Source organism: Saccoglossus kowalevskii, chromosome 15 (assembly GCF_978046115.1).
Source record: "Saccoglossus kowalevskii chromosome 15, keSacKowa6.1, whole genome shotgun sequence".
In the NCBI taxonomy this organism is placed as follows: domain Eukaryota; kingdom Metazoa; phylum Hemichordata; class Enteropneusta; family Harrimaniidae; genus Saccoglossus; species Saccoglossus kowalevskii.
Window position 1 is genome coordinate 23,436,475 of NC_140655.1, and position 13,156 is coordinate 23,449,630.

At 36.0% G+C, this 13,156-nt stretch overlaps 1 protein-coding gene and 1 long non-coding RNA gene across 2 annotated transcripts; one reads left to right on the plus strand and one right to left on the minus strand.

Annotated features, from left to right (window-relative positions):
* Positions 1-769, minus strand: LOC144341622 (uncharacterized). Its single transcript, XR_013418585.2, has 2 exons — positions 672-769; positions 1-340 (listed from the first exon to the last, which is right to left on the minus strand). It is a non-coding gene; the product is annotated as an uncharacterized LOC144341622 (long non-coding RNA).
* A 742-nt stretch (positions 770-1,511) lies between these two features.
* LOC102803085 (organic cation transporter protein-like) lies at positions 1,512-4,854 on the plus strand. Its single transcript, XM_078014504.2, has 5 exons — positions 1,512-1,597; positions 1,934-2,081; positions 4,205-4,299; positions 4,435-4,652; positions 4,736-4,854. Exons 1-5 carry the CDS (start codon positions 1,512-1,514, stop codon positions 4,852-4,854), a joined length of 666 nt encoding a protein of 221 aa, XP_077870630.2.
* Positions 4,855-13,156: the final 8,302 nt, after the last annotated feature.

Genomic DNA, 13,156 nt, shown 5'->3' on the forward strand with positions numbered 1-13,156 from the left:
AGATGGAATTTTTATTTTATTTAAATACGCAATGACGATTATAAGATACATTTTAATTTTTTTTTTAATTTCCTTTTACAAAATTCACGGACACTTGGGAAGAATCGGTTATGACAGTGGTATTAGATTTGTCCTCGTCTGTTGGGGTGATGGATATGTCATGCGTTTTCGCTTATTTCGCAGTTTTCTGTTTGGGTGGCTGCAATGCGTCTGACACCGCTTTCGTCTGCTCGTCGCTCGTCCGCTTGTAGCTTCTAATTGCTAGACTGGAGTGACCCGTTCTTTCTGCTATTAGCTGCTCGTCGAAATTTTGCCGGAACAGCGTGGTTGCCTGTGTAACCTGTTTAATTAAAATAAAATACAATGTATTAATATGAAAGTACAATAGCTTGTAACAGTCCACCTCATAACTTAAAATATCAATATATTGTTATAGTACGTTCAATCGTTCAGATAAAACACGCCAAAGCAGTATGCATTACATCTTTATCGCGTGAAATGAATCCGACAAATCGTGCCAGTGAATATATTTGAATGGTATTCCACCAAACAGTTTGCATGAAAAAATGGAGTTAACGAGTAGTGATTATTTTCGACATAAAGTTACGACTATTTCTCGTCAGCGGGGAAATCGAACATTGCATTACTAAAGTGCAAATTCTAATACGTACCTTTCCTGAATGCCCAGTATGATAACCTTTTATCCCAGCGAGATCAGTCATCTGCTTTGCTCTTTCCACTCATTCCATGTTTTGACGCCCCATTTTGTAGCGCTGTGAGTTGTCTTGGGTATGCGTGACTGCTGGTATTCGGCGACTTGTTTGCTGTCAACTGGAGGCAAAAAACATAATTCTTTCTGAATATCGCTTAGAGTTTAAAGTCCTCGGCGTCGTGCACGTCCACGTCAATTTGGGACAACCAGTTTTTCAAATCCCAGTCAATTTCCGGAGCAGCAAATTCTTGAGCGGACATGATTCTGGTGGATCTCCGGAGTTCACCCAACAACGTGCTACACTGTTCTCACAAATGAGCACCAAATTCACGTCATCGATTGTTTTTTATGCAATTCTACGTGGTCCAATCAGTGTTGGTTATGGTAATACAATAAAGTCCACTGTTGGTGGATTCTATTGTCAAACAAAACAAACTCTGTTGAGGAAATACCGATTGGCTAGAACTTTTCAACACATCTGTTATAGCCAATTGCGGTTGACCACACCTGGTTTAGAATTGCGATTTACACAATAGTGCCATGACCACAGTATTTGAAATAAGCCGTGCAAAACTCGTCAAATTCGCAGTATAACTAACTATATACTACCCCTCCTCGCAGATTAACGGGAAATAGCGGCTCCTTTTGGAGCCTCGGTCTACTCGTAGGGGTAGTATAACTATCAGAAACACGGGTCTTACATCATTTTTCTTATGATCGAGTACTTCCATGACGAAGTGAAAAGTTCTTACTCACGTCAACAACAAACAGTTCTCGTCAGTGATGTTTACCGTTCACCATGGGGTGGTTTTTGGATGTCAAGTTGAAATTCAACTGTGAAAAACAATATCCAAAAAGAGACGTGCTTGTGGCTAGTACCTTAGTGTAGCCTCGCTTTCACTACCTGTGTTTTCACTGTATACTGTATATTCATTGTATATTTTAGTGGTTTGGAAACTTAGGGTCACATTAGTTTTTCTCATAGACTAATAACTAATGTATTGAATCCTGTGTAGTTAAAAGTGAAAAATTAATCGTGTTGTGTGAGCGTAAAGGCGGACGTATCAGTACACCAATTTTGAAATTAAAAACAAAAATTGATGTAAATATCATTATAATAATATACATATACTTTTATAAATTACGATATTATTTAAATAATTCGCGATTATAAAACAAAACAAATCAACAGCTAATAAATATATTTTTTCATATATTCAGGTTACTCACTGAATCTCCAAGGTGGTTACTATCAGTCGGCAAAGTTAAGAATGCTAAAAAAGTGCTGCAAAAAATGGCTAAAGTCAATAAGGTCGTTTTACCAGAGAGTGTCTTCGAAGAATTGAATAAAGAAAAATTGTGTTTGAAGGTATTTTTGTTTATACCACATTTAGTGTCTTTGTAAATCATTTTTAACGTTCTTTAAAAAACGAAAGCCGTCTCACAGTGAAAATCTGCATGAAATGTTTATAAAGGACGATCAACTTTGTTATGTTATAACTTATCCCAGATCATCGTATTATTATAGCTAGACAGTCGCAGACCATCATATTATAATAGCTAGACTGTCTTAGATCATCGTATTATAATAGCTAGACTGACCAGACCATCGTAATATAATAGCTAGACTGTCTTAGACCATCGTATTATAATAGGTAGGCTGTCTTAGATCATCGTATTATAATAGCTAGACTGACCAGATCATCGTAATATAATAGGTAGACTGTCTTAGATCATCGTATTATAATAGCTAGACTGACCAGACCATCGTACTATAATAGCTAGACTGTCTTAGATCATCGTAATATAATAGCTAGACTGTCTCAGACCATCGTATTATAATAGCTAGACTGACCAGACCATCGTAATATAATAGCTAGACTGTCTTAGATCATCGTATTATAATAGCTAGACTGTCATAGATCATCGTATTATAATAGCTAGACTGTCTTAGATCATCGTATTATAATAGCTAGACTGTCTTAGATCATCGTATTATAATAGCTAGACTGACCAGACCATCGTAATATAATAGCTAGACTGTCTCAGACCATCGTATTATAATAGCTAGACTGACCAGATCATCGTAATATAATAGCTAGAATGTCTTAGATCATCGTATTATAATAGCTAGACTGACCAGACCATCGTATTATAATAGCTAGACTGACCATACCATCGTAATATAATAGCTAGACTGTCTTAGATCATCGTATTATAATAGCTAGACTGACCAGACCATCGTAATATAGAAGCTAGACTGTCTTTGATCATCGTATTATAATAGCTAGACTGACCAGATCATCGTAATATAATAGCTAGAATGTCTTAGATCATCGTATTATAATAGCTAGACTGACCAGACCATCGTAATATAATAGCTAGACTGTCTTAGATCATCGTATTATAATAGCTAGACTGACCAGACCATCGTATTATAATAGCTAGACTGTCTTAGATCATCGTATTATAATAGCTAGACTGTCTTAGATCATCGTACTATAATAGCTAGACTGTCTTAGATCATCGTATTATAATAGCTAGACTGACCAGACCATCGTAATATAATAGCTAGACTGTCTTAGATCATCGTATTATAATAGCTAGACTGTCTTAGATCATCGTATTATAATAGCTAGACTGTCTTAGATCATCGTATTATAATAGCTAGACTGTCTTAGATCATCGTATTATAATAGCTAGACTGACCAGACCATCGTAATATAATAGCTAGACTGTCTTAGATCATCGTATTATAATAGCTAGACTGTCTTAGATCATCGTATTATAATAGCTAGACTGACCAGACCATCGTAATATAATAGCTAGACTGTCTTAGATCATCGTATTATAATAGCTAGACTGTCTTAGATCATCGTACTATAATAGCTAGACTGTCTTAGATCATCGTATTATAATAGCTAGACTGACCAGACCATCGTAATATAATAGCTAGACTGTCTTAGATCATCGTATTATAATAGCTAGACTGTATTAGATCATCGTATTATAATAGCTAGACTGTCTTAGATTATCGTATTATAATAGCTAGACTGTCTCAGACCATCTTATTATAATAGGTAGACTGACCAGACCATCGTAATATAATAGCTAGACTGTCTCAGACCATCGTATTATAGTAGCAAGACCACGCAAACCATAGCGATAGATAAGACCAGTTTACCAGATAGATGTTCGAACGTTACTCTATCTCAGTGTATCTCAGTCCTGACGTACATTAGTGCATGCATATTAGGATCGATATTCCAGTGGCTATGGCTACTAGTGGCTATTAGTAGCTATGTGGTATGCTATTTATGTAAGAATGCAGAATGTAAATAGCGAAAGTCACCATTAAAGTCACCATTAGGTCTTTATATTGTCATCTGTTACAAATGCAAAAATGTACAGCATCTTAAAAACTCTCATGTTTGTTTGTTTACTTGTAATTACTGGCATGTAGTAAGCATCAGTAATTTGTTTTTATTTTAGACAGTTCCACCAAAAAATGACTCAACTGATTCATTTTTCAGTCTTTTTCGCTATCAAAATATGAGAAGAAAAACTCTGATCATTTACTACTGTGCGTAAGTTCTACTTTTTAAACAAGGAATATATTTTTAACAAAAGCTCATACTACCATTACCAAAAACAGTTAAAAGTCAAAACTCTCATGTATGTAACAGTACGTTGAGTAGTTCACGTGTTTTTATTTACTGTAGCTCTTCAATGAGTTTGCTGTATTACGGATTAACGTTCAACGTTGGAAACATAGCTGGAAATAATTACACCAATGCTCTGATTGCTGGAGCTGTCGAGATTGTAGCTTATTCCTCGTCGATGTACTTGGTGGAAACACGCTGTGGTAGAAAACTGACCATATGTATATCTTCCTTGACAGCAGCTATTGCGACTGTATCAAGTGCATTTATATCTCAGTGTAAGTATAGTTCATATTGAATATTAATCGACACGAATATTTGTTTATTATTCTTATATATTATCACCCGTTTATACCCACAGGTGGAGGTACATTATGGGTCATGGTTGCTGTATACATGGTTGGAAAGTTTGCAGCCACAGTGGGTTATGCAGTCAGTCAATTATATGCAGGAGAGCTCTTCCCTACAACATTGAGGTAAACAAGAATGTGTTAATTCGTTCAAAACCACTAACTACATGATATTTGCTAGTTGCTGATATGGCTGCAAATTTTGCCACGCTGCTATCGACATTGATTTCACCCCACCCATTACGCTTCATAGCTCAGCGCTAAGCAGTCAACTTGTAAAATGACGCCATTTTGTGGGAACCCATTTTTGTAAAGCATATGTAAACAGCATTTTTTTTAAAGAGAACTGGTATTTAATAAGTTGTTACGATTAAAAAACGACCAAGAAATTCAAAAATACTGGAAGTACGAGCATCAACAAACTGAAGCACAGTATTCATTAGAGTTTGATATTTATATCGTGGTTATTTACAATGGCGATCGTGTTACAGTGTATAATCATTAACTTGTTCAATCTGTTGGCGAAGTAAAACCAAACAATTTCGACGTGGTGAATGTTACAATTACAATTACAATAATAGACCGGATAAAACACTATAATTCATTGTATTATGTAATACACTAAAATATGATCAAATAGTATTGCAAGCGATTTGCCCTAACAAGACGCGCTCACCAACGTTTTGTATAAAGTAACAAATCTGAAAGCGATCCGTGTGTGAAATCTTATATGGATCATTTATGTACGGTAGGTAGTTTTACTTGGGTTCGGCGCTGGTGGTCATAAATCCAAACAAATGGCTCAAGACACAGCATTGTTCCAATGTGAATCAAAAGTAAAACTCCTGCAGTACGTACGTATAACCTCAAATAAACTGTGTTATCGTATCGACCCTTTACCTATATTACGGTTTTTCTATCTAAGCAATTGAAAAAGTGTTGCAATCTACAGTGTTAGCAGGCAAAAGCAAATTGTTTGAAAATTGAGGGCGCTATCACTGATTTACTCAAATGAAATATTTGGCATATAGGTCGCTATGGTATTCTGGAAAATTCCCCTTTTCAATTAAACATTTTATCAACAATATTGGCGCTGTCGAATATATAAAGTCGAATAACAAATGTTGATAACTACATCAAATCTTTTTGAATTGCAACACCCATGAACAATATATCGTTAATATGCATTGTAACAATCACATGATGAAGTAATATTGAGAAACTTCCAAAGTATTAGTCATTCATCATCAATTCTTTCCATAGACTGTATAACGCAACTGTGTGAACATAGTCTCGACATACGTGATGTATTCTTGGTGTTGATGGCTGCTAAAAACTGTGTGCCTTCTATTGGCTAATTAACGTATTTTTGTCTATGTGAATTGGTGAAATAGAATGTGCTGTACGCCAATGAAAGGTTACGTTCATCCATACATTTTAATAAACCACAAATTTGATAAAACATTTTTTTTTTCATTTTCTAGATCGGTTGGAGTAATGTCAACTTCATCCTGTTCAATTCTGGCTAGCTCGCTTGCTCCTCTTCTTCTGCCCCTTCGAATGACCTGGAACCCATTGCCACAGCTTGTGTTTGGAGGCCTATCAATCATGTCGGCTTTTATGGTATTAACTTTACCTGAAACAAGACGCAGAAAACTTCCTGCAAATATAAAGGAGGCTGAGATGTTCGGAAAGTATGAATGTTATTATTTCGTTTGACATTTGCACGATTTACACAATTATTAGGAGATCTAAAATCAATGCGAAGATACTTACAAAATGTGTTCCTGATTGGCTACCCGTCTCCACAGTTTTAACAGACCAATCAGAGCGTAGATTGTTTGTTGACGTGCTATTCCGACGTATCAATTCAACCACGTATATGTGCTGCGATTAAACTAGAGATCTGTGGGTTATTTTGCTAGTCCCGTTGTGTGTGAAACGACACAGAACACACTAATGAAAGATATGTGGTAATTCCGAATACAATAATGTATTGTATTTTTATTTTCATAGAAAACATCCTTCTTGCAAAAAAACCACAAAGGAACTCCACGATGTCAACGGAACAATGGTCTGAAGATGAAAACAAATCTGTCAATATCGCATAGAGATCAACATTGTATCATTTTCTCGTTGTAACATGAGGGTATACTACTAAGGACAGGATTAATATTGTATGTAACCCACGATGTTTTGAGTTATAACTGGAAGATGCAAATGTCAGTACTAGTTGTGTCAAACATGACACGACACAGCTGCTAAACTCTAATAGAAGTGTATTGCAACTAATAGTCAGTGACGCACGACGACTTCTTAATACTAACCGGAAACTAGTAACATTAACATTCTGTCAAGAAATTTGAAATGAAATGAAAACGAATACATGGTATAGTATTGTGAAATGCTGCGTCGCCCATATTCGATCATAATGTAATCAACAGCAAAAAAATACAATGGAAATTTGTTGGACAATTTAAAATCATTCAAAAATGTTTATTTTCGTTTTTGCACAGTGAAATTGAATATAAATCATTCGTCAAATCGAAATTCAAATGCTCTCATCTCATATAATAACGATTGTTTGTTGGACAGAATAAAGTATTTTTTCATGTTTCATCAGTCAAATAAAACAGCGCTATATAAATTCACTTTCACAATCAACGCGTTCTCGGTTCGACATCGCAACAAAGCTATACGCCAGACGTCTTGTTGTGAATCTATACAAAATACATGGATGCCGAAAATTCGATACAATAAGCAAAGCTTCTATAACGCTTGAAACATCAGGAAATATTGTCGGGTTCTGCGAGATTTATTACCTGTTTCTGATTTTTTCATCCATTTTGAATACATTATTACTATTATTTCGTTCAGTATGTTTTTATATCTTGCCATTGCACCACACGGCGTGAAGGTGGGTGTTTTTCACAGTAGGCATACGCATTGCAGAATTGTGTGAATATTTGTAGGCGACAATTGAATTTTATAGTGGGATTACATTTTTAAACAACACAGTTTGCCACAGGTCATTGAAGCGACATTCGCCACTGCCATTCAATACAAAAAGAAAATTACATAACGTTACATTACGTACGTTAACAAAAATCAAAAGAATTTGGAGCAGATTGGATGAAAGTCCTCAAACAATAATTAGACATCGGCCTATGTTAACGTACAATGGGGTACGGAAACCCATAGTTTGCACCAAATTTTGCCTCGTCCTAACCGCCACTAATTATGAGAATTACCATTGGTGTGCGTATGGAATAAATTTCGTCGCGAATTATTTCTAATTTCTGAATTTTCTTGTCGAATTCAGTTTTCCAAAAAAGAAACCAGAGAGTTCAATTGTTCAGGAGATTGTTAAAATGAGAATTATCTTATAACTTAGAATTTTCAATAAGTCGATACTTTGGTTGCAACATCACAATTTTTGTTTGATGAATGTAGATTTTATTTCAGTACATCGATATAGTTTTGCTTTGAAATGGCAACACTGTAATCCAGTAGTGGAAGATCAATATTCGTGTGGGCAATACTTGCATACCATATACATACACTAATACATTTGTAACTGTGGTCTACAAAACAGATCACGCAGTTTTTCAGGATAAAAAGCTACACTGTTCAACAAAACCATGCAATTGAGGCATTACTCGCTGAGATGAGTTTGTTGTAACGGGGACAGGAAGTAGCAAATCACGTAATTTGTGCAACAGTTCAACTCTTGAATGATCAGTCGAGCAGAGTTGTCAGCTTCAGTGCTTTCGACATAAATATTTGTCACTTTGCTGACGAAGTATGTCACAAACAGCCTGCAACGTTGGCATAACAAAATTGTGGAAACCTGGGTGCAGCGCCGGTTTTTGCGTTTGGCAAACAACCTAAACACACTCTACACGCACGGCTACACGTCGCCATTTCGGACATTTTGTTTATTGGCTTACCGCGCAATGTTACACTTCGTCTGATTGGTCGCCTTTCCAACAGGAGCATCCAATCAAACTTGGCCATTTGTTTAACATAAAATACGTGTTTACCCAGGCTGATCCCGCACAGGTTGGTGGAATCGGCAATAGGTCAGCAACAACAAACCGTGCGATTCGGACGATGCAAAAATACATACATACGGAACTGTACGCCCTAACGACTCGCTGCTTCGAGTTGGCGCATACATAAATATTGGATCCACGTTACCGGGACACGCCCATTTGGCGTCTATTGGAAGGGGAAAGGTAAAAAAAAGGAATGTGCAAATTTTGTACTTTAGTGATTTTTTCAGTTGATTTTTTTCCCAGTATATTTCGTAACAAAACACACTACCTCGGAGAATCTAAAGGTCATCCACCTCTTTATTAATACTTATCACCGCGCATACTGCATGCGATTGTTTACCATCAGCACGTCAAAGCTTATCTCGCGATACGCAGTATCAATATTTCATGGTTCATATTTGTGAACCACTTTAAATCACGTATTATACGTAAGCAAAACGCGGCCATGCAACGAGTTTTAACTCCATCCGTTGTATGAGAAGAAAAACAACGACGCGTAATCATGTTTTTACATCCATGAAAAGCAGAACGCTAAGAAGAGTAAAAGCTGTGTTTTACAATAATGATTATTCGCGACTCTTACATGGATTACCAAGGTACACAAGTTGTCTCATTGCCTAAATATAGAATAACAAGTTGCTGGCATTGACATGACATTCCTTAAAGGATCACACGGGTGCAATTAATATTTAAAGTTCAGCTCCCTGAAAAGTTGCAAAATCTAATCTGGTTTATCAACAGTTACTTGTATGAGTATGCTTATTTCATCCAAAGCGTGTTGCCGAATGCCAATTAAATTAATTAAATAATTAATTAATTTGGTAGTCTTGTTACAATGGAATATCAATTTATAATTATTTGTGGTATTCTGGCATAGTGCCTTGATACAAGCAAAGGGTTTAATAATTTACCTTTAAGTGCCTGATATATATATATATAAAATAATGGCCTTAACGTGATGGGCTGTCAGCCGAAGTCCAAATGCCCAGTCAGTCATTCAGTGGCGTGATATGGAACTGACGCCTGTGCAGGCTGGATGGACGTAAGGCGCGTAGGCTAAAAGGTAAGAAACGGTATCAAATGTATAAGTTTATCCTCTTTTTGCAATCAGAATTCTCATTCAATTTGAGAACCAATCGCAATACTCCCTAAATACTGCAACTGAAAATACTAGCTTGATCTATTTTAATTACTTGGCACTATTTACTGGTAAACTGTTCAGACATGGCTATGGCGTAGCATAAAGGTGTGTCGAACATTGTGGATAATTTGAATAGAATATAGAAAACGGTAAAATGGAACACACGCAACGACTTAAGATTTGTGCTGCCTAATAATATGTCTTATTTGTATGGTATAATCGCATAGTAGAACAGGTGGACAAGTAGTCGCCAAGGTCAGTTGTTACTGTTACTGTCGTTGTGTTGCCTTATAAATTGCTTCGAAAATCGTTACGTGTAGAACAGCATTAATGTTTTCCCAATAGGGTCGCAGGTCTCAAGTGATTGTATACTTTTCCAATGGGTAGAATTTACATATACATTGAATGGCATTATTTTGAAATTCTTTAACAATATTGGGCTTCATATTGATAATATTATATATTTTTATTTATCTGTCTGTTTGGTGATCTGAATTTTTGCTTTAATATTTTGAATCCTGATGGTATAACACTATAAGAATGATAGGATGGTAAGATGACATATGGATTTCAATTCGATCCAACTTATCTTGTTATTTGCCTGTGCTGTCAGTGTTGTGTTTTCTTTTCACCTAAATTAGATTAATAACGTATACTGTGGCGTGTTTATTTAGGTACGACGCGCCGCCAAATATTGTGTGCGAATAAGGCATAGGCAGAGATTTGCGCAATAATTGGCGAGGCCATTATTCAAGCAAATATCCCATTGAGTCCTTTATTTCGTGCAGTGGAAACTTACAGCGGTAGCTTGAGAAGAAAGAAATGTACATTTGTGATTGGCGCGTTGTGGACGTTTGTATTGGAGTTGTGAGTCACATGCGACATGCAAACATAGGCTTATTTCTATATTTTTATAAATGATAATGGATTTTGTTTTGTTAAATTTAACCTATATTGGTGGTGTTGTTGTTTTAACCATCTTCATATACGTGGGCAAACATCGAATGTTGAAAGGTCGCACACAAACATATCTTATTAGTATACTAGAGCATTGACCTCAAGCATTATTCCGTTATCGTACCGCGTCTGATAACAGAACTGCATGTTGTACCCATCCACAGTGAGAAAGCAATTTTTTTAAAAACTGGCAACACGCGGTATAGCATAATGAATGGAACGAAAAATGTGTTATCAACAGTTACATCAGCCACAGTTCATTTTGTTTGACGGTGATTTGAAATAATAGACCAGCAGGACAAGGGGTAGGTGTAACCTGGAAGGAAAATATGCCTGACCAACTCTCTGTGGTCAATACATTTGAGTGTGATTTATATTCGCGGTAAATTACCTCCAACACCCTTCTTGAAAGGTGGAAGAATCATATAAAAAAGAAATATGCAAGACCAACTTTTCTCGTTAAATTTAACTGCTGATTCGACAAATACGTCGCCTAAATTTCAAATTAAAGCGCCATTTGTTGTCAAATCGTCGTAGACACAAACCAGTAAGGGGCGAGGCATCACTGGAAAAGTAAATTATCTGATAAGCTGTTTTAGTCACTTGTGAGATGCTTATTCAACAAATGCATAGTCTACGCGTATTTAAAAAGTGCGTTGCTCCTCGATTTTAAAACCTTGTTTTCGGCAATTAGTCTTAAAAACAAGTAAGTGGTGAGGTGACCGGTTGGAGGAAAATTTGCCAGACAAACCTTTTCTGATCAATATTGAAAAGCCGATTCCAAAATTGCTAACTTGATTTGCTAAATCAAACAGTTTACAAGATATTAATTTTGTCAAGTAAGCTATTAATTACGTTTTTAAATAGTTAATATCGACAACAAACTGTGTGGGCGGGTAAAATGTATTGGCATTCTAGGCACGGCGTCAGACCAAGTTTATGGCCTTATTGTCATGATAAAATAAATTAACTCAAGGACGTTGAATTCTTTTTCAGAATCTCAGCACTATTGTTTTGTCTATGTAACGTATTGCTTGCTTCCTATTGTCGATTCATGAACGTTTTTTGTGATATTGAATAATGTTTATGTGAACGCCAAGATCTCCGTTTTGAACGGATATTAAATAACTTTGTGAGGTCATTTATGATAGTAAATTTGAACGTTTCTCAGTGGACAAAGTATTTGCAACTCACAGATTTGACGTTTTAAGGAGTTTATGAGTACGGAATATGAGTTTTTAATGTTTTATTGAGTTTTTAAAACTTTTTTTCAGAGTTGTCTATTATCGTGTTGTTTTTAGAATAGTTCCTATACTTTGTGAGTTTAAATGTATTGATTAGAGAGGCACTTTTGTAACATTTTAATATCTTTTTAAAATAGAAGTGGTGCGCCCACGTACGTATTATTTGATGATCGTAAAGACTTGTTCATGATTGACAGAATTATATGCAACTCAGTAATGTTTTGTAGTTTTAGCATTTTTTATAACTTATTTGTCAGAGAAGAAATGTGTTTTGATAGCGACTTCTTTTTCACATTACAATCCCACGCTGCTAGACTATTGTTTGATTAGATTCAACGACATGTGTGTTTAGGGTCGAGTTTATAAACATATGTCACAGGATGTGATGACTAGATTGTTTACTATTTGTTTTAGTAGATGTGAGCTTTGCAAGATTTTAGCCGTGAGACGCATCACTGGTAATCACGTGATCGTGCCGTCGACTACAGCGAGCGGTTGATCGCATGGTTGCGCAGCCACGCCTTAGTGCTTTGACCTTTTAATATAGAGAGTTGTAACCTTTTGTGACCTCTCCCTGGAAGAGTAGAATATTTGGACTTATAACCATTGATTTCTAATTCAAAATCATTTTACTTAATCATTGTTTTTACTCATTTGAATTATACCTTTTCATTACTATTGATTACTATTGTATTTGAACTGCATGACGAGTCGGTTGAGTGAATGACGATGTATTTGATTTGCGACGTGTTATGCCAGGAGGCATAAGTCTAGTTTAAGGGGGGGGGGGGTGTCATGATTTATTTCTATGTGTCTAGAGATCGGTCACTGATACATCTTGATAGCTTGTTTCACGTGGAGTGATAGGTGTCATCATTCAACGCTTTCCCATAACCTGTCATCATTTAATCTTATACAAGGTCCTGGACGGAACTCTAGTCAGTGATTGGAACTAATTACGATATAAACTTTGCTTACAGACCGTTATTTTTGACAGTTTGGTATGTGTATTCTTTTAATATAGGGAGCATT